The 25,269-nt window shown below is 43.5% G+C and overlaps 1 protein-coding gene across 2 annotated transcripts in view; it reads left to right on the top strand.

The window, feature by feature from the left end:
- Positions 1–25,269, top strand: part of TMEM266 (transmembrane protein 266) — an 80,772-nt gene that overhangs the window by 53,742 nt on the left and 1,761 nt on the right. For both annotated transcript variants that reach the window (XM_058033683.1, XM_058033682.1), the window contains 3 exons: positions 1,023–1,138; positions 8,430–8,616; positions 18,617–18,667. In XM_058033683.1, coding sequence (XP_057889666.1) covers positions 1,023–1,138; positions 8,430–8,616; positions 18,617–18,667 — 354 coding nt within the window. The remainder of the gene's footprint in view (positions 1–1,022; positions 1,139–8,429; positions 8,617–18,616; positions 18,668–25,269) is intronic.

Genomic DNA, 25,269 nt, shown 5'->3' with positions numbered 1-25,269 from the left:
ATGGAATTCCAAGAGGATTTTCTTGCCCTGGGGGTTCCCAGCAGGAGTTGCTCTCTGCATGCTGTACATCCTGGAAATGAAGTGCATATTGGTGGTGTTTCACAGAAACCTCTGTGCAGATTTGCCAGGGGAGATGAAAAGGGCCCAGCAAGTCAAGGTTGCAGAGAGCAGTGTCTGTGTCTGAGCCTGGAAGCAAGGACTTTAGTGTTACCATGTGCTCAGCAGCCTCAGGCAGCTTAGGGAAAGGAAATAAATGAATAGCCATTTTGCTCATGTGTGAAAAATCAGAGTCAAGTTGTTATTTTGGGTTTAAATGCCCAGGAAACTTTGTATTCAGAGATCAGGAGAGATCATAGCCTTCTAAATGAAGTATAAAACAAAATTGCAGGATTTTGTGTAGCTTCAGAAAACATTAATTGCAGTAGGTATTGACCAGCTTTTCTGATCAGTGTGAGTTTGCCATAGTTAAGTCAGGAGCAAAATTTCTAGAGCCATTCAGAAAATGTACTGAAAACTAGGCTGTAACTTGAAGCACCATAGAAGATAAATGCCCTTTTTGTTTCTTCAAAATATCTTTCTTAGTCTGCTGTGTCCATTAAGAACTGATGTCTTACCACAAAGTCTAGAAATTAAATGGTTAGGGCTGTGGAATGGTTTTTTCCTGAGGGAGCTGTGCTGTTCAGGTTTAGAGGGAATGGGACTGACTCTAAAGAGAAAATCCTCCTACCCAGTGGTTCAGGAAGTCTGTGGTAAGCCCTGGGGAAGAGCTGTGCTAGCATGGAATCTGGGAAGAGCAGGCAGCAAGCATTTCAGTTCAGCCAGGCAGATGGAGGTCTGACCCTGCATTTCCTATGTTAGAAATCCTTCCCTAAAAATGTACTCTAGTGCTGCTTCTATTGGAAATACTCTGGTTCTCTAGATGCAAGGGAAAGGGATGATGTTCTTTGGCCTGTAAAGGTTTCTTTCCTGCTAAAAAACCAAATCACAGCTGGGTTGTTTTAAGTGTTATTTGTGTTTTCCAGCCTATGTCCTTCCAGTGAAAGTGGAGATGGAGATGATGATTCAGCAATATGAGAAGGCAAAAGTTATTCAAGATGAGCAGCTGGAAAGACTAACCCAGATCTGCCAAGAACAAGGGGTAAAGTTCAGTTCTGTCTTTATTTACGCATATCTTGTCAAGGCAAGTCAAACAGCTCATGTACTTCACTGCAGGCTGAGCTTTGAGAAGCACCACTGGGACTTGTGCTGGGGGTGACAGGTCTCAGTGCTAAGGAAGCTTTAGCTGCAGCCAGGATATTGTCAGCATGGTATTTGTCAAACAGCAGTCAGCTGCCTCTGCTGCTGGGCTTGTGTTTTCAGAGGTGAGGAAAACAAATGTGAGCAGCAGAAAATAAATGGTTCCAGTATGTAATTTGTTAAATGAGAACAGCTAGCTTGACATAGTACTAACATACAAAAGCCATTGCTGGAGACTGCAGCTAGCATTCCTAGGAAAAGGATGTGCAGTTTAAAGAAATGAATTTCCCTGCTTTAAATGCAAGAGGCGGCTTCCCTGTAGGTCAGTCAGAGACTCCTGGCAAGCTCAAAATGTTGCAGTAGAAGCTTCTAGTTCCTGGAAGCAAGTCAAGATTTAAGACTCTTCCCAGGCCCCCAAATGTTCAGTGATTCAGTCTAGAGGTAAGGGAAGGTGAAGTTTGAAATATCTCAAATGAATATATTTTACATGAAAAAGGTGTAAAACCATTTTTGGGGCAATGAGCCAGAAGTTTTTGCCATTTGTCTTATGCAAATGAGTTCTTGACTAACTTGCTTTAAAGTAGAAAGCAGGGATGGATGTTGAGACTCGGGATAAGTGAGTGTTGAGGTGACCATCAGACCACAACAGGATGATCCCCAGGTGATTTACTTCTTGTTTCAGTGAAAGGGGAACTATGAGATATAGTCAAAATAAATCCTGGAGGTTTCTAGCTTCAACTACAATTCCTGGCTTGTGCCAGGTACTTTTGAAACACAAAACCATCAATATTTAGGTCCCCAAATGTATTTTAAGTTTAGGTCCAGATCTCCGGGCTGTCAGCCTAGGGTTCAGTGCTGAGCTGCTGCTGGTGGTGAGTTGCTTTGTGTGTGTGATGCACTAGGGAGAGCTATAGTCCCTGTGTCATTTCATAATGCTGGTTTTGAGTCACTCATATTATCTATAACAAGTTCTAAACCTAAGGTTGGCTTCTGCCAAAAATTAGTAAGTGCCAACTATGTTGTCTTGGGTGGCAAAAATGCAGCCCTCTTCATAAAACCTTTGCACAATGATACTTAGTAATTTGGGTTCTGTCAAGGTTGTGGAATTGCCAGGTAAATGGTATACACCCCATTTTACCAGGGAGAGAAATCAGTGATGTCTTGAGTCCCAGTGCAGTATTTTGTCTGTCAGACCATATTAAAGGTCTTGACAATCATAAATTGTAAACCATTTGTTTTTAGGAACTTTGCTATACAGCCAGATAACGCTTTCAATCTCTAAACAGCTTTTGGTGTTACAGTTTCATAGTCTTGATCCCAGCTGGGGCTCAGGAGCAGCTCTTGTTGCTCTTCATTGTGAGCCAGGTACTCCTGAATGTCTGACCAGTCACCCTAAATCTGAGCTCTGATGGTCACAACGTGCACAGCAAACAAAGAAATGCTGCACTGGGAGAGGAGTCAGTCTGAGAAAACAGAGCAGGTTCTCTTGCAGCTTTCAAGTGTCATCTGCTATGGAAAAATACAGTCTACAGAAAGATGACAGCATGCTAAATCCCTCTTACTGCCCTGACTTGCTGCCAAACAACTGTCTCAGCTGTATCATATCAGGTAAATGTACTAATTTGCTGCAGCTAGTAACATAAGACATTGACAGGAGTACTGCATCCTTTATTTGTAAATTACTAGCTTCATAATTCAGTCAAGAAAAAATTGTCAGCATTATAATATTCCCATTAACATGCTGTTGTGTACAGCATCTGATGGGGGAAATGGCTCCTTAATGGTATTTAATGTCTAAATTTCTGCCAGGTTTTTGCTTTTTCGTTTGATCATCTTTCCTGAGCTTTCCAAAGGCTTGCTGGTTCCTGGTGTTTCCTTGTGCTTGTCTGTTTTGGGGGAAGGTTTGCCTGCACAAGGCTGTGCCCAGAGCCGAGCAGCAGCCAGGAGGGTTCCAGGCTGCCCTGTCCCTGTGGTGCCAGCTGTGCCAGGGCAGGGGGTGATGGGGCAGAGTCACCCTGGTTCCCTGCAGACCAGCAGGGACTCACCCTGTGCTGCCCCTTTGTCACCACACTGGCATTAATAATTGCATTTATTCTGTAGTTACAGGTGGGGCTGAGAACATTCCTGCTGGAAAGGTTTCCCAGCACTTCCTTTTCTGAGTGTTGGGTTCTTTACTGCTTTGCTGCTGCTCAGGCAATTTGGGTTAGAGTTCTTGGGGTCTGGCTTATTCTGCAGAAGAAATGATCTTGAAAGTTTCAAGCAAAGTACTAATTATTTCATTAGAGGAATTGGGAAAAATAGTTGGCCTGTTTTGCTTGGGATTTAAAACAAAAATAATTGGTGGCTGGTTCTCTGAGAAAGTCCCATGCTGATTTGAAGCTGGTGCTTAATGCTAGTCAGACAAAACCAGGATTTCTGTTTTAAAAATTAAAAACAAGAAAGATACAACTTCCCTTCATCTTTTTGAATGCTCTTTCTTTTGTCAGTTGTGGAGTTTTTTGACCAGTGATGGTGTCCCACAGCTCCACAGTACATTTCCATTCCTGACTGACATTGGAGATGTACTTTTGCAAACGTGTTGCTCTTTCCACATGTTGCTTTTTGGCTAGCTGTACGTCTGAAAAACAGAATATATTTATAAATTAAACTTGCACAGACCACCACTTTGTGCTCTGTAGTACCCCACTGCAGCTGTTTGAATAGTTTGCTTTTTATTTATTCTCCATTGGCCAAAAAAAAAGGTTATTAAACAGGAATGGAGCACGAGAGATTTCTAAAAATGAGTAAAGGTAAAAGGAAAAGAAGTCTCACTGCAGTCACTGTCAAGAATGTGCAGAGTATATTGCTGATGGTTTTGCTTTATTAGAATAACTTAAATTGCAAAACAAAGTTCTAAAGTTTCATTAGCTACAAATTCCAGTCAGAGAAGATTGCTCCTTTTCTCTGGAATCACCTGTAAAGGAATTTCCATTTGTGATAATAGATATACTTACCTGATCCTTTCTGCTTAGCTTCCAGAAGAGTCACCCAGCTGAACACAGCCCAGCCAGGAGTATGTGCTTATCCTTGTGACACCAGAGCTCCTTTTCTGCCAGTTCCTGCACAACTGGGGTTTTCAGCATTCTTACCAGTGCAACAACTATGGGAGCTGTAATTTCTTTTTTTATCTTGGAATATAATTTGTACAACAGCTGCCAGTTTAATGACAGGGCTGTTTAGCTGGTAAAATTACCTATTGGAGAAATAACGTATGCTATCCTCTCACAATAATTTTAATTTATTTCTAACTACCAGTCATTTTCTTGGTGGATGGAAGGCAGCCAAGGTCATCCTATGTTTTATTCTACCCATAAATCATTAGTTTGCAACTGTCTTCTGATTTTTATTGTTACCAACTATGGCTAAACTAATGGAAATAAACATTGGATTGTATCCCAGTGGCAGATGAGTTTTAGGGCAGGGCATTCTGTACAGACAGCACTAATAGAATTGAGCCAAGTTATTGCTCCTGCATTAGACACAAGTAAGCTTCTGGCTAAAATGTTCATTGATCTCTCAGAAACTGTCAGTCCTACTCTGTTGTTAGACCATTAAAGGGGAGCACTCCATGATTCACTGCTAAGTCTCTTTTTGAGTCTTACCATGTGTATTATAAAATATCAGCTAGGATGGGTGGCCCACTTAATAAAACCAGGCATGTGAAAGGAGATGTTATCTAGAGCTCCAGGTAGGTCTGTCAATTTACCTGCTTAGAAATAATCACCTAAGGCATCATTTGAGTGAGGAAGTGCTCACAAGTTATCTTCTACAGAAGAGCATTTCTTTGCTCACTGGCTCTCTTTGAGATTTGCAAGGTTCTTCCACAGAGCTGATACCTGTGAGTTAAGCAAATCAAAGCATATGTTGAAGTTTATATGCCTTTTTTTTTTTGTCATCTGGTGATATGTACAGTGTGGTCCTGCCCTGCAGGCTGAGGAGAGGATGGTGTACCTGAAGTACAGACCATGGTTTCCTCAGTCCAGGTGTCTGCTTAGATCACTACATCAGCTCCTACTGCAAATAGAAATTCGACATGTTACCTTGGCCCAGAATTTTACCTTAAAAAGACTGTTATACATACCTCCTAATGATTTATTTTAGCTGCTCTAGACTGCCTGAATCTCAGAGCAATCTCATTAGCTCTTGTACACATTAGAACTGCCTGAGGTCAGTGTGCAATATAATCTCCAGTAGATAGAAGTACCACAGCCTAATTTGCTCGTGCAGCCTCTCGTTGCATTTCACCCGTGAGGAACACACCCTTAGCCTTAACCTTTGGCTTAGGGGCTGACACTGGATTCCAGCACCCACAGGATCCTGGGATAATGCTTAGGAAGCAATTCCTACCCAACCAATCCTCTCTGTAGATTCCTTATGAACAAAAACTGTTTCTTGTCTGTGACAGAGTCCATCAGTACCTGGATTCGTGTCTGTAACAGGGTGGCACTGGCACTCAGATTTGGTATCTGTGACAGGGTGACACCAGTGCCCAGTTCAGTGCCTGGGACAGGGTGACAGCATCGCCCCAGTTGGTGTCTGTGACAGGGTGACACCAGTGCCCAGTTCAGTGCCTGGGACCGGCAGTGCCTCAGTCCGGTGGCTGTGACAGGGTGACGCTGGAGCCCAGTGCAGTCCCTGTACCCGCTGTGTTCCTGTCCCGTGCCCGCTGTGCCCGCGGTTGGTGGCGCGGCTGCAGTTCCCGCTGCTCTCGGCAGGTGGCAGCAGCGCCGCGCGGCGGGCCCGGGGCCGGAGTCGAGCGCGGCCCTCACGGACTGGGCCCGGAACCGCTGCCGGCCGTGCGGGCTGAGGGCTGGCAGAAACCTGGCAATAACCTGGTAATACCCTGGCAATAACCTGCAAAAACCTGGCAGTAACCTGGTAATACCCTGGCAATACCCTGGCAATAACCTGGCAGAAACCTGGTAATACCCTGGCAATAACCTGCAAAAACCTGGCAGTAACCTGGTAATACCCTGGCAAAAGCTTGTGCTCTTCGGAAATGCTGATTCCGTCCCAGGAGCTGTGAGTGTGCAGGAGGCCTCTGGGCTCTCCCCGTTTCTCCTTCACTCCTGTACAACGCAGCGATGCATTCAGGTTCTGATTGCTACAATGCTCAGCAAACCTTTGTAAATGCTGAAGCTCCTTAAATTGGATATGATGCAGACATTTATTGAGCTGACTTTTAGCTAGTTCTGTCTGTCTGTGTTAAAAAACACCTGCCAGATTTTCTGTCTTGCATGAAAAAAGGAAATTGTTCCATACCTCTAGGCCAGAATTAAGCATTTCAATTTACAGTTATTTATTTTTCTGACACATGTGAATGTTTTTGGAGGGTGAAATGTAGAAAAACAGAAATTATGTTTCAGTTAGACAACATGAAAAAAAATCTCAGATTTCTTTTTTGGCTAATTTGTTTGAGTGCATTTTTTCCCTTAAACCAAAGAAGTGTCTGAAAGGGTATCTTTCTCTCTTTAGAGGTGGAATGTAAAGGTATTTCTTGTGATTCCTTGTTTTTTTCAAGTCAAGGATAAAACCTGAAATTCCCTATGTTCATACTGGCACGAGCACCTTGAGTGTCAGGACGCTTCAGGCTGGCTGGGAACAGAGTTAGCAGAGCCAGTTCTTCCCAGCAATAGGTTAGCACAATAACAAGAATCTGCCATGGAGGCTTCATTGCAGGAAATCAGGGAGCAGGGCAGTGTTTTGACATTTGCTGATTCCACCTGACTCCTGACTGCCACTGCCAGAAGAGCTTTGGTTAAAAGCAGTGAGCACTTGCAGCCAGCTGTTTGCAGCTGGATTGCAGATGGAAGAAAAGCTGTGTGCTTTGTTAGAGCCCTGGATTAGCTGCTTTAATGGGATCTGGAAAACTTGAGCTGCCCTTTGGCTTTCTAGATTTGAGTCTTGCAATAGCCTTCCAGTTAGTGCAGTTCCTTCCCAGCTGCTCTGGAAAGCAGAGAGTGTCCAGGTGTGGCAAACTGGAATCCCTTTTCCTTTCCTGAATCTGTGAAAATTCTGTCTGGTTTCCCCTCCCCAGTGTTTGCACCACGTCTGACTGCAGGGAACAAATAGGGTGTGGTGATGGCTTCCAAAATCTGCCAGTGAAGCAGATCTGAGTCACATCTGAGGGTGAGGCACAGCCAGGGCTGTTCCACAGCAGTTTTCCAGCATGGAGGTGCCAATTCCATGTGTGCTGTGGGCATGGAGTGGCACTGCCGTGTCCTCCTGCTCTGCTGTGGCTCTGCAGGCCCTGAGCCAGGGGAGGCTCAGCAATGCCACATTGGAGCGTTTGCCTCTTACTCACCTCATTTGTGTTTCCCTCTCCAACTCTAGAATTAGACATGACTTGGTCACTGCTGTACTACTGATTTTATAGAGTTACTCTTTTAAAGAGAAACTCTTCCTTGCAGCCCCACAGCTGTGCTGTTTGGCACAGGGAGTTCCCTGCTTATAAAAAGGGTTTAAAGAGTCTCTGCAGCCTCTCCAAAAAAACTGTTTTCCTTCTTGCATTGTAGATGATACTGTCTATCAAAAACGAAATCTGCTGTGTCCCTCAGTCAGATTGTACCTGGTGCCTTCTTGTTTTCAGGGGTCTGCTTTATAATACCAGTCATGAGCAAATCCCCCTATCTGTAGAAGTTCTTTAATATGTTCAAGAGGAATGGCCAGAAAAGTGGTGACCTTCCCCAGGGTTTTCTGCACACTGCTGAGTACAGAAGATTTCAAGTCAGAAGAGGACTGTAGGAAGAGGACTGTAGGAAGAGGACTGTAGTATTCTCCCCTCCATTGGAGGCCTCATTACAAAGTCTGGTTAGGCATATTTGTCATGAACCTAATTCCCTAAATACCTGTTAAAAGTGGTCTCTTGCTGTAAAGGTTACATGATGTTTGCAGTAAGAATTGTTAAAATTGTCCAAAATTACCTTCAGGACACAGCTGTGCAAAACAAAGGAGCAGCATGAGGCAGTCAGTGTCTTTAGATGTGTGAGCAATGGTCCAGCCCAGCACCAGCTTGGACTCATGTCCTGGCTCACCCACTGTGTGTTTTCCCAGACCTGCAGTGTTCAGGGATGAGTAACAGGTCCCCAGCTGTAGCAATTCAGCTCTGGCTGTGCTCACATGACATCGGTTTGTGGTGTTGTTTTTTCCTCTAGTTTGAAATCAGGCAGCTGAGGGCCCACCTTGCTCAGCAGGACCTGGACCTGGCTGCAGAGAGAGAGGCTGCCCTGCAGGTGCCCCACGTGCTGAACAAGCAGAGCAGCAAGAGGTACAAGGTGGTGGCCACCGAAGACTCGGACGACGAAGGCACCGAGAACATCTCTGAGCTGCGACCTGCACGAGGTGAGAGCACAGCTGGTCCTGCACAGGGGATCCCACTGAACTCCTTCACTCCTGCAGGGATTCATTGCTGCATCTGCTCCCAAGTGGCAGGAGCTGTTGTATTTGGGAGCAGGTTCTAAACAGAGCCAAAGCAATGGCTACAATTTACCTTCCCAGTGTCCTCATGGTCACATCCATCAAACACTGCAGAAGCAGCAGCCAAATGGAAGTTGGCCAAGGGATAATCACTCACAGGTAAAAACAAGGATATTGGGAAGAACATTGAAAAACAGTTTTAGTATTTGGCCACTTGCATTTCTGTGGTTTGGAGAGGACTCCAAACCTCCTGCATCAGCTGTGGGGCTTGCCTTGCCTGGAGGCTGTGCTCTCCCCGTGCCCTAAAGCTGCCAGTGTTGGGCAGGGCAGCACTGGTGCCAGGCAAGGAGGGAAGGGCAGTGTGGGCATCCTGCTTGCATGTGTGAGTGCCACGTGGCCATGGTGAGGAGCACTCTGCTGGGCAGCTCTGTGCCTCAGGGATAACAACACTTACATCTGCTTGGATCACATTGTATTATGTAAGTGCTGGACGTGATTTTTTTTTTTCTGGAAAAGACAAAGCTCCTTTCCTGTGATTCACCAGCCCCTTCCAGTGGAGTGCAGAATGTCTCCTGCTTTAGAGTAATATTCCAGAGGAGGCAACACTTTCTGCCTTTCTGCTCTGTTAGTATTCCTGGGGCATCTTAGCTTAATTATTGTGGATCTGTTGGAATACAGAGTTTGCACAGTATCTTTATGTTGGTCAAACTCCTTAGAAGTCAAGGCACAGATGCTTTAAAAGCTGTTAGACACTTTCAAATTATAATCCTTTCCTTTTTCTACAGAGTAGTGAAAGCATGTAGAAAATTGGTTTGGTTTTTTCCACTTTAAAATATCTAAGCACTAACTACAGTAAAGCCATTAATTATTCCTGATATGAAATTGTATTTAAAAGCAGCCAGTTGAGCAGACTGACCCCTAAAATGCATTTCCCTCTTTTTTGTAGTATTTCAGAGGTTTCCCCAGTGGACAGATTATAATTTATGCATGTGTTCCTTGCGGGTTACGTTTGGAACTGAAGAGTGTTGTGCACACTGTAAGGAGGCTTGCTGAAATTTTAGTGCTGTGGAGGTTGGTTTAAAATTCTTCTGTTCAAGGTATTCCCTCCAACATCCAGGTTAACAGAATTACTCCTTATTTATAGCTTCCTGTAAAATGCTGCCCACACTTGCAACAAAGTAGAACACCCAATCTTCAGGATTGATTTCTGCACTTAGGTTACATGATTAGAGGGATTTGTGTTTTTCACTGATAAAAAAAGACATTGAGCAAATAAGAAAACATGGGTTGCTTCACTTATTGGGTCAGGTGCAGTTACGTTATATTTAAACATTTATAGTGAATTTGCAGAACAAATTTCCAATTCCTGGAGATCATCTAAAAGTACTAGAGGTAAAGTTTCTTGTGCACTGTATTATATTTGCATACAAAGTCTTTGTAGGTGCCTTGAGTGCATGTTTTCAGAGCCTTAATTAGGGTGACAGTATTTGAACAAGTATTTTCTGTGGAATGAGGCAGGAGCTGGACAGGAGAAATTCCCTGTGTTCTGCATCAGTCTGTGGTAGTCTGATATCCCTTGGGGCCCAAGTCAGAGTGCCTGAGACAACCCAGAGCAGCAGTGGTGTCAGTGTGCACAGCCCAGGGCACAGGCAGTCCAGGCAGAGGATTTCACACAGCATTTCCAGGATTGTTTTGCAGTGCTGGCTCTGTGTAACTTGGGAATCTCAGCTCACAGCTGGAGAAGGCAGTGAGGATCCTGGGCCAGCCCTGCCTCATTGTTCTCCCTCCCCACCTCGACTGGGGCTTTCTTCTCCAGCTCTCTGGCACCAGCTTTTATTCCCAGTGATGAGCTGGCAGTGGCTGCAGCAGCTTCCACCATCCTCCCTTTGCCATGCTGGCAGTATCTGCTCATTCTGCACCTCCTGAGCAGTGCAGGTGTCAGCCAGAGCTGCCTGTGCTGTGCCAGGGGGCAGCAGGGCATGGCTGAGGTGCCTCCATGTCCTCTGGGTGGGATCTCCCATCTCCCCAGCTGCTGGGGCGTGTGAAATGTCAGAGATGTGGCTGTGCAGAGCACAGGCAGACAAGACACAAGACACCTCCTGTATTCTCCTGCAGTCACCCTGGCTGTGCTGCCTTCAGGGCTTCCCACACCCCTTGCTCTGCCTGGAACTTCAGCCACCAATGTTTTAACCTTTGGGTCAAGGGTTACATTTTGCAAGTGTCAGACCACGTTTTCTCTAAGCTGTGTTTTTCATCCTCAAAGATTCCAGAGTGAGGACTGCAGCTAATCATCCTGAGTGCCCCTTGTCACTTGTGAGCTCTGGAACATGCCTGCCATGGCCTCTTGCACTGCTAGGGAGAGGAGAAATGAGGGACCAGGTCACCTCAGTGTGGAGAGGGAGGCAGCAGTTCAAAGCCACCATTCAGCTGTTTGGCACAACACGCTCTGATGTGCTGTTCTTTTATGCTCTGGCAGAACATTAGCCCTGCATACAACACCTGAGGCTGGGGGATGGAATGGAATGCCTGTGTTCTTGCCAAATGAAACTTTGTCAGCCTTCACAAAAATCACTGTCTTCAGAGAGCTCTGAATTCTGCCAAACCAGCAAGCTTGAGTTGGCTAGAGAACATACTGCATGAGAAAATGGGATATTCCATCCCAAGCTAATCTAATTTCCCCCATCTATATTGAACAATGGAAACATTCAGTGCAGAATTCTTCACCATGAAGGGCTGATGGAATAAGAAAGCATTGAGACTTTTTACTCATTTCCCTACCTGGAAGTTTTATGGGACAGTGCATAAGTTAAAGCTCCTCAGGGGCAGCTGTAGCTTGTCTCTGGTATTTACACAGGATTTTGTGCAACCATTTACTACAGCATTCAGTAAAGTAAGTCAGGTAACCCCAGTATCACATGGTACGTGCAGCACCTCTGCAGATTTGTGTGAGGATACACAGTGACTGCACCAGGGGAGCTCTGTGTGTGCTGGCTGATTTGGCAGTTTTCAATTCCATGTTTTCACCCAGATTTCCTGCAGCTGATGTCCTGCTCTTTGTATTAAAGTGCCTTAATTGCAGGTACGAGACTGGGAGAAGCAAGAGCTCTGGTCAGATGGACAATGGGCTCTGAAGGAGTTCCTTAACTCCCCAGCTCACATTTCATGCCTTCTCCTGAAGGCCAGTCCTGTGCTGATTCTGGGAACCATGAGCTGGGTGCTGCCTCCCACTTCTGTCTCCACAGGGCAGTTCACCAAGAGACCTCCTGACACAGTGGGAACAACACTGTGGAAAATGTATGGATATATGGTATTTCCTAATTAATATGGTAAAGAAGCAGGAATATATTTCACCTTTAATTTACTTTGAATTGAGGTTTCCATTCTCTTGCCAAGAATTTTATCTCCAGACCAGACAAATGTGAAGTCTGAAAGAGCTTTCAGCCTGCAGGTCAAAGGGGACCAATATCAACAGCAGGAAACAAACAGAGCCCAGAGAAGGGCAGGGCTGGAGGAGCTGCAAACCCAGGGCAGAGCTCTGACATTTGCTGCACTCTCAGAGCACTTCAGCTCTGTTTGTGAAGAGCTTGGGCTGAAAGCTGCTGCCTGTGAGTGCACAGCAGCATCACTAATGATGTTCAGGAGCATTGTGGTCAGCCTTGCTCTGAGAGCAGGGAAATACCCTGAGTGCTCCTTTCTTCTTCCCAGAGATGGTTGCCATTTCACATAATGGCAAATACCATCCTATCTATTAATCTCTAAATTATAAAGGAAGTTCTAAATTATAAAGGAGTTCTTAGCCCATACAGTATGTAACTGGTCATGGTGAGAATAACAGCTAATGTTTTCTTATGTTACACAAATCATTTTTAGTGTTTGGTATACAAAGTTCCAGGCTTCAGGGAATGCCAGGTTCACAGTGCCCCCTCTAGCCATTAATACTTCCTTCCAAAATTTATTATTCTTTAATCTCTCCCATAACATATGAATTAGAGTCCCTAGTGGAAATTCCTCATTTTCCTGCATATATCATTTCAGTTTTTGAAATCCTACAGTGCTGCCATATTGTAAGATTAATATACCACCCTTCTGTTCCTCTGAGCAAGAACCGGAACTTCACATGGCCAGAAACCTTTTTTTAACTGTTCTGAGTCAAATTTCCATTTTTATGGGGTTAGCAGTAAGTCTTTTGCTTTGGGGGAATGCTGCAATTTATGATCATGCTTTAAAGAAAAGTAAAGCTTGCCTTCCCCATAGGTACCCACTGTTTTGTAAGTGAAGAAAGTAGGAGATTGGGAGGAGAGCATGAAAACTTTTGGAGCTTCAGAGGGCTTCCCTTAACATTATTCATAAGCTGTGTGAGAAGGCAAAGCAGGGCACTGGGAAGGATTTTGTCAGTTGTTCCTTGCAAGGCAGTCTGTGCTGGTTGGATGCTTTAAACTCTAAGCCAGTTCCTTTGGTGATCATCTGTTAGTGCTCTAAAAGAACCCTGTTAGTGCAAAACAATAGATAAAGAATAGTTTATGGTTATTTTCAAATGGTGAAATGTATCTACTTTGAAGTCTACTCCTGGAAGTGGAGTATCTAAGTGCACACCACTTCAGCTTGACTTCTCTCTAGGTGCCTCTCCCAGGCTTTGTGGTTCTCTGTGCACTGACCAGCCAGGCAGGAATCAAAGGAATGAAACCTTAAGCAACACTTAGAGAAATGTGTGTGCAGTTAGTGGAGTCAGGCTCTTGTATTTCACAGTCACAAATGGGTGGGGTAGGAACTGCTCACTCTCAGAAGGGGGGAGCCCACAGTCACGGCTGTGGGGCTGAAGTTGTCTCTCATCATTACTGTGAAGAGGTGTGAAGACACTGCTGACAGGTAGAGGAGCACAGAGCTGGAATGCTTTCCACTGTCCAAGCATGCAGCCTCTCAGAAGGATCCCTTTCATGAGCAGATGGTGCTCCCCTGCAGCAGTGATTGCTCTGCCCTCTGCTGCCCTGCCAGACGCCTGCCTTCTCAAGTGTTACAAGTCTTCTCCTAATTCTCAGATTACAGTTATTTGTTGCCAGTTAATCACAGTTTGTTCTTGAATCCTTTTGCTTATTTTTTTCTTATCTTGATGATTGTTTTGGTGGCAGCCATATTCTGCCTTAGCTTTGTATTTTAGACTCAGCCAATGTTGCTGTTTCACAGAGACAAACCCAGGTTCCTCTGAGTTGCTTCAGGCTGACTGTACTGACCAGCTCACATGTGGCTCTGCTGGTCCATACTCAGGGAACAAGGTTGAGAAGGGCACTGAGAGTCCCTCAGGCAATGCTGTGCCCCCTGACACAGAGCTGTGCTGCATCCCAGCCCTGCTCCAGCCAGCTCACAGTGCTCTTGCTGCATCATCTGCTCAAGTGAGGCCCAAAGCCCCCATCTGTTGTCAGGATTCTGGGTTTGTGTCCCAGCAGCATCTGCTGATCATGGAGCCTGTTGCATACCCCAGGTTTCCTTCTGCACAATGACTTTGACCACAGAATGATTTCTTACTTAGAACCAGGCTGAAGCTGTTGCTGTGTTTTCTCTGCAAGCTGAGTTTACAGTTGCTCTCAAGATGGAATATCCGTGTGCCCAGGCATCCATCCAGCCTCTGCAGGGACTGGATGTGTGTGTGAATTGAGCAGTGGTGTGACTACTGCAGCTTGCACTAATGTAGCAATCTGTCTTCAAACCAAAGGCAGGGGAAGTCTCCTGCAAAGTGCCAGCTGGCTGCTCTTGGTTCCTGTTGAAACAGATGAAAGATCTGTTTCTTTAGAAACCTCCTAGTAAAGACTTTTCTGGGAGGAAGTTGGGGTGAGACATTACTCTGAGGACTCACTTCCTCAGTGGGAGGCTGCACAACAGAAAAAAGAACCTTCCACTTCAGAAAATTCAGCTTGGGGAGACAGAAGCAGTGCAACCAATGGCAATAAAAATATTAAATAAAATACTCTAATCATGAAATATTTCAAAATAAAAACCCCTTTTTAAGGCCTTTTCTTGTATGCAGGGGAGTTGCAGATCACTCATGATGATGAAACAATTAAAGATCACTGTTGAGGCATTATAGAACTGAAAGAGCTCTGCCTTGGGTGGAATGTCATTTATATATTTCACCAAATTTATGAGGTTTTTATGGGGCCGAGAGAGAGAGATTGCAATGTTGTCTCTTGGGTCAGATGAGATTATATGGCACTGTACTCTAAGTAGTTTATTACTCCCTGAGCCATTGCAGTGTGTGTTTGGTGTCCTGCAGGAAAAGAACAAGCAGATAACTTGGAAACCTTCATCAGACAAAATCCAGTGCTTGTCAGACAGATCCTGACTGAGAGCCACACGTTTTTTCAATAACTGGGGTTTGGGCAGCAGGCAGAGCTGGGACTGCATTGCAGGGGGCTGGTTACAGTGCAGGCTGGGTTTGTGTGAGATGGGGCAGAGTCTGAGCAGCCTTCCAGTCAGACATTCCCTCCTGGGGGTGGGATTCTGCTGTTGGAGTCAGCCCCACTGCCCCTTTGTGGTCTCTGCTGCCTCCCCCTCGGAGCTGTCAGCCCACACTGCTTGAGCAAACTCTGCTGTGGCTGCAAAGAACTGTTCTGCTCCTTCCTTCCCTGCTCTGTTCCTTCCTTCTTTCCCTGCTCTGCTCCTTCCTTCCTTCCCTGCTCTGCTCCTTCCTTCCTTCCCTGCTCTGCTCCTTCCCTCCCTGCTCTGCTTCTTCCTTCCTTCCCTGCTCTGCAGAACTCCCAGCTGAATCCCTCCCCAGGCTCTCACGGCCTCCATGCTCCCCCCTGCAGGGAGGGTTGTAGAGAAATCCTTGTTCACCTCAGGTTTTCGCATGGGGAAGAGCTGCCACACTCCTCCTCCTCAGCTCACACCTTTTGGAAGTTCATCACTAAATTTCCTGTCATCCACATTTCCTTGGGGCCATTTGTTAAGGGTGGAGGTGGCACAGAGGGACATGGCTTAGTGGCAGTGTTACTGGTACGCTCAAAGGGCTTTTCCAACAGAAGAGTTTCTGTGGTTCCTGCTGCTACATGTAGCAAGAGGATCCCAGTCACCATCCATTGACATTTTCCTAAGATTGCCATTTTCATGGGAATTAGGATGGGAATGCTTTTCCTTTCTGCTTACTGCCAGTTTTTTAGTTTGCTGTAAATACCATTTGGGTATCTGCATAGCTAAAGATGCAAGGTCTGTCTACTGGAAAAGGAAGTGTAGGTAACATTTCTGTGTATTGGAGGAGATGGATTTATTTCTAGGAAAGGAGAAAAAATAAATCTGGATCCTGAAAATTCCGAGGTGGTAGAAACAAAATAATAATAAAAAAAAATAATAAGTGCTCAGGCCCCTGTGTAAAAGCTGGTCTTCCCTGCTTGCTCCTACAAACTCCCTGCGTGCCACCAGCTGATCCTGATCCCATGGGAGCCCCACTCCAAGCAGGGACTTCATCTGGGACTCCCCACAATCCCTTCAGCAGTGTTCTGTGGTGCTGGGCACAACTGTGGCTTTGGGGGTACATTTTATAAGCACAGATGGGTGCTTTCAGTTGGGTATTTGTTGCATTATTTTGAACTCCTTTTTTCAGCAATGTAGAATATAATGGAAAGTAACTGGAATTGTTCATAACCTTCAATGCCCAAAGCAGCTGAGACTCCCATATGACTCAGATGAGTTTGTTAATTGTCAGTTTGCTTTAATGTAATGATTCAGAAACTTAATCTGTTGTTGAAATATTTATTCTGCTGCTGTTATTCCGTTACTCTTTATTGGTGTTTATTGTAAGAAACTACTTAAGGTTGAATATATGTATTTTATCTTTACATACACATGCACACATGGCTATATTTATACATATATTTTTAATTTATAGCTAAATAGATCAGCAGTGGTGAGCAACAACATTAATAAAGCCATCACAGAATAACATTAAAGTAGACAGATGGGAGTTCCCCAGTCTTGTGTGCCAGTGGTCACACTGAGCCAGGCCAGGCCAGAGAGAGCAGGGGCAGGGCATTTCTGGAGCCCCTCTCCAGGTGTTTGGCAGTGCCCAGTGCTCCATACAGAGCAGCCTGGCTCTGTTAGCTTGGCCTGGACACAGCTGCTTGTTTGGGAGCAGTGCCCTGGTACATTCTGTCAGCTGAGTGTGCAGTCCCAAGGAAGCCTTGGTTTGAGCATTGTCTTTGAGACACAAAAAGCAGGTGAGTGACTTCTCCATGCGTTTCCTCCCTTTGATGCAAAGTGTCTTGGCTTTTGGAGAGGCTGTACTGGGAGCAGCCAGGCCCCTGTTGGTGGCTTTTGTCAGGTGCTGGGAGGGTGATCCTCATCCAGCCAAAGTGCTGTGCTGTTTTGCTTTGTCTGCTTAGAATTGGACTCCAAGATGCTGAAAGTGCCCTGCCAGAAGTGCAGCTCCAGAGGCATTCTCTGAACCAGAACCTGTGTCTGTAGCTAGCAGATTTGGTGGCACTGAGAGTATCAATTATGCACGACTGAAATGAAGTGTATTTTAGTAGCAGATAGCTGAAAAGCCTTGCAATGTACTCCTAATTCAGTGGCATTGCCCTGAGCTACTCTGAGGCCTCTTTTTTAAACTCAGACATTAGCACAAAGCACACCTCTGACTGCAGGCATTTAAAGATCAACAAGGGCCGAAAAAGCTTTTAAGATCCAATGAAACCAGGAAAACAACGACATTTCCTTTCAGTGTCAGGTTAGATTGCCTTCTTATGAGTGCAGCTATTTCAGGTACAGAGTGCTTGGTGGTTTGGGTCTTGTTGTGTGAGGAGAGTGTTCCCCAGAAAACATCTGTTTCTTTCACCTGCAAACCGCAATGTGCTGTGATGAGGCAGGACTGTAGCCACAGGGACCCAGGGGGACGAAGGAAATCTGGCTCAAAGGGATGAGCACGGCTTTCTGAAACATGGTATCAAAAAGAGCACTTAAAAGGAGAGAGTGCTTTTAGAGCACAGATACACCACAAATTGGGCAGGTCAGGTTGCCTGGAAGCCTGAGTTCTCTGGGCCTGCTGATACTGTTTCTTAGCAGCACTGTTTGTCTTCGCTCAGAACAAGAGAACTTTATGGTTTTTTCCACAATGGTACAATGTTCTGCTTTTCCATGAGATAACAGTAAATCCCCCTGTCATCTGTAGCATCTAAAATCTGTACATGCAATAGAGCTGCTGCTTTCCATTCTGTGGTCACATCTTCATTTTTAACTCGCTGTTGAAGTTCAGGTGTAGCTCTCATGCATGTACTACAGGTTTAGTATTACACCCTTGATTAGTAAAACTATTTATAGCAGGTTTTAAGCCAACAGATCGTGTAATGTTAATATTATGCTGTATACTTATATGCATGTGTTTTATGCACCAAAATAACTCTTCATTCACTCAAAATGGAAAAGAAGTGACATTATCTTAGAAGGTAGGGAATTACACATTAAAATCATACATGGTGCCTCCCTTTCTCCTGTGGGGAAGGAGATGACTTGGGGATGTCAGTGTGCAGCAGCAATGGCTCTGTCTGTGCTGGGGCCCTTGGTTCAGCCTGTCAGGATAAATCCAGGTTTATCTGTGTGCTCTGGCTGGGATGGAGGCCCCTGCTGACCAGGGAAAGGCCAGGGTTGTGTTTGTCTGCACAGAGCGAGGGGAATGGCCAGCCCTGTGTCAGCCTCTGGAAAGGTCACAGAGTGCCTCATTCCCAGGCTGGTGCTGCAGAGGACTGTGACAAAGGATAATCCAGGCCCTGTGCTGGCTGCAGCCACAGCATGGATGGGGTGTGATGCACACAGGCCTTGTGGCCTAAAAATCCAGAGCAAGTGGCTCTGGGCACGCAGGGAGAGGAAAGCTTTCCGTGGGGTGGGATTCAGCCATGTAAATGAAATAAATGCTCTTCTAAGGGCTGCTTTTCTGTTCTTTCAGAGGATGACATGAACAATTACATCAGTCGATACTACAACGAGCCCAGCAGTGGTGAGTGTTGCTCACAAACACAAACGTGAGTGGTTTGTTTGCATTGCCTTGTGTGCTGTGAACCAGGTAAGACTGGGCAGTGCTGTAGATCTGTCCTGGAAATGAAACCCACCACAGGGCCTTCTGCTTTGGTCCATGGAAGTGTGTGCCAACAGTCATGCTCTGCAAGGCCCCAAGTTTGCTCTTGGAAACTCGTGTATGTAACTCAGGATAGTTCAGAGATCTGGCAGGGGTTAATTCCCTGTAGCTGGGCTGTCCAGCTCACAGAGCACTTCAAATGGATCTGAGGATGAGCGGTAGGGACAAAATAAATGAAGAGAAAAGAAGTGGGGAGACAGCTTAGCCCAGCACCACGCTGGGAACCTTTCAGAAAGGTTAAACTGAATGGTGGGAAACCTCAGCAGCTGGGCCTGACCCGAGGGCAGCCTTCAAATGGATGTTCCTGGCAGGAGTCCTGCTGGCAGGGGGGGTTCCTGCCGTGCTGGGGGCTCTGCACAGCCCTGCTGGGCAGAATGGGGGCCTCTGCCCAGGCTGGGGGCTCTGCAATGCCCCAGCCCTGCCCAGCCGGGGCTGGCCGTGCTCTGGCTGCCAGCACAGCAGGGCAGGGGAGCTGAGGAAGGCAGGCTCTGACAGGTGGGGGTGTGCACACCCCCCTTATCAATATAACATTTTGTATATATATTAAAAATGTGTGTGTGCTTAAATATAATGTGTTATAACTGTATATCTCCACATACATATCCCCATATATATACAGGGTTAGAGGAAAGAAAACTAAGGGTGTGTGCCTGCATATGCATGTAGATAGAATATACACAAGGTGTGTGTGTATATATATATATACATATATATGCATTTATGTGTGTATATATACATAAGTAGAATGTATTACATACTTTATATGTAGTATGCATACATAGTGAAATATATGTGTATATATAGATATATTTCTCTATATAAGGATATGCCTAGTATATATATAATGTATGTGTATGTATATAAATCTGTACTGTATTCTGTATATCCATATATATAGATATACATATCTGTATACACACACGAACCCAGATACAGATACATGGATAAAGATGTAAGTAAACATACACTTGTTTGTACATGTATATATGTAATGTATCATATATGTCTCTCCAAACATACACACATCCCCATATGGGTATTATGTAAGCAGATTTATACACATATAAAGGTATTTTTGATTTTGTGTCTACATATAGGTAGAGCTTTATCTAAATATAAAGACGTGGGAAAGACTGTGTCTCTGTATATACTGAGATATTTTATTAGAATGCATATATTAAATGTAGAAGGGAGTGTGAGAGGAGAGATGGTCAGAATATATGTGTATATACTATAGAAACAAGTGTATATATTACAGAGATGAAAATATCTCTCTGTATAATGTATTATATATCTTTAATCCTGTATATAAATGGAAATAGATTCATATGGAACTGAGGCTACATAAATACTAACCAGAAGGGAGTGTGAGTGTCTGGTTGTAAGCCCAGCTCGCATTCAGGGGGATCCAGGCAGGCTGGAGAGGGAAGCTCCTGAACACTCCCAGCACTCAGTGGGGCCACGGGGAAGCCTGGCCCTGTCCCCGGGCACTCCCCAGCACCAGGGGGATCCCCGGCCGGGGATCGAGAGCAGCTCTGAGGAAAAGGCCTGGAGCTGCCTGCCCCGCTCTGCCCCGCCTGCACAGCCGGCCCCATCAGCATCAGCATCAGCATCAGCAGGACGTGGAGCTGCTGCAGCGAGTCCGAGGAGGCCCCGGAGCTGCCCTGGGCCAGGATGGCAGCGCTGCGGGGACGAGGCCCTGGCACAGCCCCGTGGCAGTGCCCAGGGCCGGGCTGAGCACCCTGGGATGGTGAAGGTGTCCCTGCCATGGCAGGGGTGGCACTAGGTGGGCTAGAACCACCCACCCAAACCATTCGGTGACTCTGTGAGCACAAGGATATTGTATTGAGTATCTACACTGTGTCATTGGGCAGACAGATGTGCTTGCTGAGGATGGCTTCTGTGTATGTTCATTGATCAGGATATGTGCATATGGCTGCAGTATTGTCACGTGTATTTAAAGATCTGTAAAGGCATTTGTACATGTTTGTGTCTGTAGATTTATGTTTTATATGCATTGCATTTATATGCGTGTGCATATAGAGCTGTAATGTATGGTGTATCTGCAGCCACATGCACAGATGGAGAGCTGTGTGCTTGGATATGACTGTGTAGTCTGTATATACAAACATGCAGTCTGTACACAGTCCTTATAAAGATACTTCCAGTGTGGCATACATGTATGTCTATCCCATATATATGGGGATGGACACATATTTATAGATGTGTAAGAGAAACTGTATATTCAAATTTTATATATCTTAGGCCTTATAAATCAAGGGAGTGTGAATGGCTATATACATGTATTTTTAATATGTATCATGTGTATGACATAAATATGGATCTATCTCTGTATCATGTATATATATTATTAATTATATCCCCATATATATAAATACCCCACAAAGACACAAATGGGAAAAAGTGTCTATATTTTATTTTAAACGTAATTATAAATATTTTAGAATGGTGTATAAGACTGTCTGCATATACATCTCTTTTTAATCTATTTTATGCATGTTATGTGTATATCTTACATATAAAAAATATATACTTGTTTTTATATAATTATATAACCACGTGGAATTTTATATAGAGGTTTATCCTATATCTGTATAAATGTATAGAAGCTATTTATGCATATATATGCAGACAGATAGCAAAACAGGTAAAGATCTGTGTACTACTTTAATATTTTGTATATGTATAAATACAAGTAAAGATATATATACATACAGGGAGAGATATATGTGGGGTAGGCATGTGAGAGCCTGTTTAAATATGTATATGGTTTATACATTAGAAAGGACATTAGTGTGTATATAGAGACATATGTATTATATATAGAATATGTGTACATATGTAGATATATTATGAAGGGGAAACATAGAGAAACAGATGCATAGAGATAATTCCCTCTAAAAATATGGCTGTCTACATATAAAGCTATGTATATGGGTATATAAAGTCTGTACATATGTATGTGTGAGAGAGAAAGCCTATGAATCCATAGACACATGAATTATATAGAGAGCTATTTAAAAAACGTACACACATGCATATAGAGGTATAAAGTATTGATTTTATTCATGTCTATCTACGCACATCCCCAAGCTCTACAGGACTATATAAAAAGATGTATGAATCTATCCATAGGTCTAGGGTATGTAAAAAGGGGAAGGTGTGAGGGACCTTGTCTGTGAATATACATACATAATGTGTGTTCACATATAGCAATGATGTATTTCATATTTGTATCCCTGTATATATACATTCCACATATGCATATATGTGAGTCTGTGTGTATGTCAGCATTACAGATATATACACTGTATCCTATGTATGGGGCAGATACACACGTATATTCCTCCATCTCTGTGGATAAATGAATATGTAAATTTGGGGGGGACATCCTGTATATACCTATGTATTTTATTTTGTGTGTGTGTGTATGTGTGTGTGTGTGTGTGTGTGTGTGTGTGTGTGTGTGTACAGAGAGATACGTACACAGGTGTATGGTAATGTTTATAGATGTATATCCCCCAATATACACTGAGAGACATTAAAAGGGGGAGGCAATATAATTTTACATGTACAATATGTATCATTGGTGTTATGTATAATGTACTATATATGTATATCCTTATAGCTGCAGTCGCTGTGTATGTGCACACAAATTTATAGGTGTGTATATGTGTGTGTGTATGTACATATACTGACATATGTGGGGATTTGTTCTATTTAAGGAAAGCAGAGGGAGTATTGTGTGTTCCACGTACCAAAAGTCCATATGACTGTATGCTATATTTTACAGGGGACTCTTCATCCATGTACACATTGCCTGTATGATTGTGTACAAGACCCTCTGTGTGTGTGCCTATATATATATATATATGTAAGGTATATATAGACATATCCTATTTATTTACAGATGTGTGTGTATATATACACAGGTCCCTTGATATTAACCCCCATTATACAAATAGCAATAAAGATATATCTAAGTTCCCAAGTAAAGTTACAATGTATTTTTAATACATATTTGTATATAAATGCATGCATCTTATAAATAAATATACACACATAGAGAGGTGGGATCTTTGTTATTTAGTAATAAATAATTATATATATTTAAGGGGTAGGTTATGTATTAGAATGTGTGTGTGTGTGTGTGTGTGTGTGTGTGTGTGTGTGTGAGTGTGTGTGTGTGTGTATACATACGTGTGTGTAAAATATTCTTTATGGAGCTCATGTATGCACATATTGCCCATATCTGTAAGGAGACATCTAAGGATTATGTGTATAAAAAAGGGAGAGGGGGAGACAGACTGCATATGTGCAGCTGTGTGTCCTACAGAACATGTATGTGCACGTATGTACAGGTGTACAGCACTGTTAGTGTTTGTGGATTTCCCTGTGTACCCCTGAATTCCTGTGTCACTCTCTAACAAGGTGTGTCTGTACACACATCTCACTGGCTGTGGGTAACACCTATCACATGTAACATGTGTGTGTCTGGGTGTGCAGGTGTGGCTGCAGTGCATATCCTGATCTATACATTGTCCTTGTATGTGCACACAGTGACAAGTCTGTGCATTGCTACACAGGCTGTGCAGCTGTCCACAACAACGGGATGGAGTTAAAGAGGGCTACATAGTGCATCTATTAAATGGCTGCAGAGACGTAGGAATGATGCATTGTTATGGGGGGGACCATGCACTACAGTGTGTGTGCATCTATATGCAGCTTATTATATATTATGTATTTTATATTGTGTATTATACACACACACACTCCCCACATCTGTATGGAGAAGTCTATGCAGGTATAGGTTATATGAATTTAAACTGGGGCAGGCATATCTATGTAGGTGCAGATTGTATTATACATAGATATATATGCCTATGTATACATTCCATAATAAATTTTACTATTAAAGGGTGTTTCTATATAATTTAAACATGTATAAAGACTGGAGGTGTCATGTAGAGTTATATACATGTGTTATATGTATATCTTATATTGTTTGATACACGTTTGATATATATTCCTGTATATACATTCCAGATTTATATATACACACCATAAGACATAAATAGTCATACACAAAGGTAAGTATACATATGTGTAATTGTATACATTCTATTTAAAGTGTAACAATTATATTTTCAAAGGAGGAGAACAACAAGTGTCCTATAGGTAGTACATATATATGGTTTTATATATATCTCTGCTTAAGCATACGCAAACACACGGCTATGTATGTAGAAAATGTACATATGTGTGTATAGGTCTAATGTATTACATATGGGTCTTTTATATATATATATATATATATATATATATATATATACACACATACATACATATATACTTATATACATATATATATACACACATATATATATGTTTGTATATATATATATATATGTATGTGTGTGTGTGTGTGTGTGTGTGTGTGTGTGTGTGTGTGTGCACAGATGTAGCTCTTCCCCATATCTGTATGCTTTATATATAAAGATTAGGTATGTATAAAATTAAGTGGGTGAGACTGTGTAGATACACCTATGTGTTATATATGGGTGTGTCTGCACATGTGTAGAGAGAGGCATGTATTATTATATATTGATATGTATCACCAGAGCCCCATAACATACTTGGAAGGCTGTTAAAAGGTACATGTGTGTATATATATTCACCTAGATGTACATATCAAAAGACTAAAAGGGGGAAGGGGTGTTCATGTATAGGTAAAATGTATTCTGTATGTCTCTTTAACTGTGTTCCCCAGCCATACACACACAGTGAGAAATCTATGTATTTATATTTAAAGGTAAGTATACTTGTGAGTGAAAGCACAGGTGTATTCTATTTATAGATAATTCTATGTATTTAAAGGGAAGGCATGTATTATTAGTCTATATATTATATGTATATGCAGTGTATCATATATGGATCTCTATATAGTCTAAAGATATAAATAAAAAAGTATATCAATAAAATATGTCCATGAAGTTCTGGCATAGTCTGCCCAGCGAGGTGGTGGAGTCACCATCCCTGGATGTGGCACTGGGTGCCAGGGTTTAGTTGAGATGTTTGAGCTGGGTGGACTCGATGATCTTGAAGGTCTCTCCCAGCCTGGTGATTCTGTGATAAATAGCTATGTAACTACAGAGATAGGGTCCTCTACAGGTATCATCTCCTACATATAGATCTAGCCAATAAATATACATACAGAGAAGTATGTACACATTGCTGTAGAAAGGTACAGGGGTTGTATACATTTTATTTAGTGGTAGACAGCTGTCTGCCTTGCAAGGGGGCACTGTATCTTGTGTGTGTATAACAGAAGGTCTGTATACAATGAATTCCATATGGGGCTCATAGAGATACAATTCCTCATCTCTGTATCTAAAGGCCATGTGTATATAAAAGAGGGTGGGGAGGGGGTGAGAGCCTCCATC

The sequence above is a fragment of the Melospiza georgiana genome, chromosome 13 (genome assembly GCF_028018845.1).
Source record: "Melospiza georgiana isolate bMelGeo1 chromosome 13, bMelGeo1.pri, whole genome shotgun sequence".
Classification (NCBI taxonomy): Eukaryota; Metazoa; Chordata; class Aves; order Passeriformes; family Passerellidae; genus Melospiza; species Melospiza georgiana.
The sequence above is the reverse complement of the archived record's forward strand: the minus strand, read 5'-3'. Positions and strand labels throughout refer to the sequence as shown.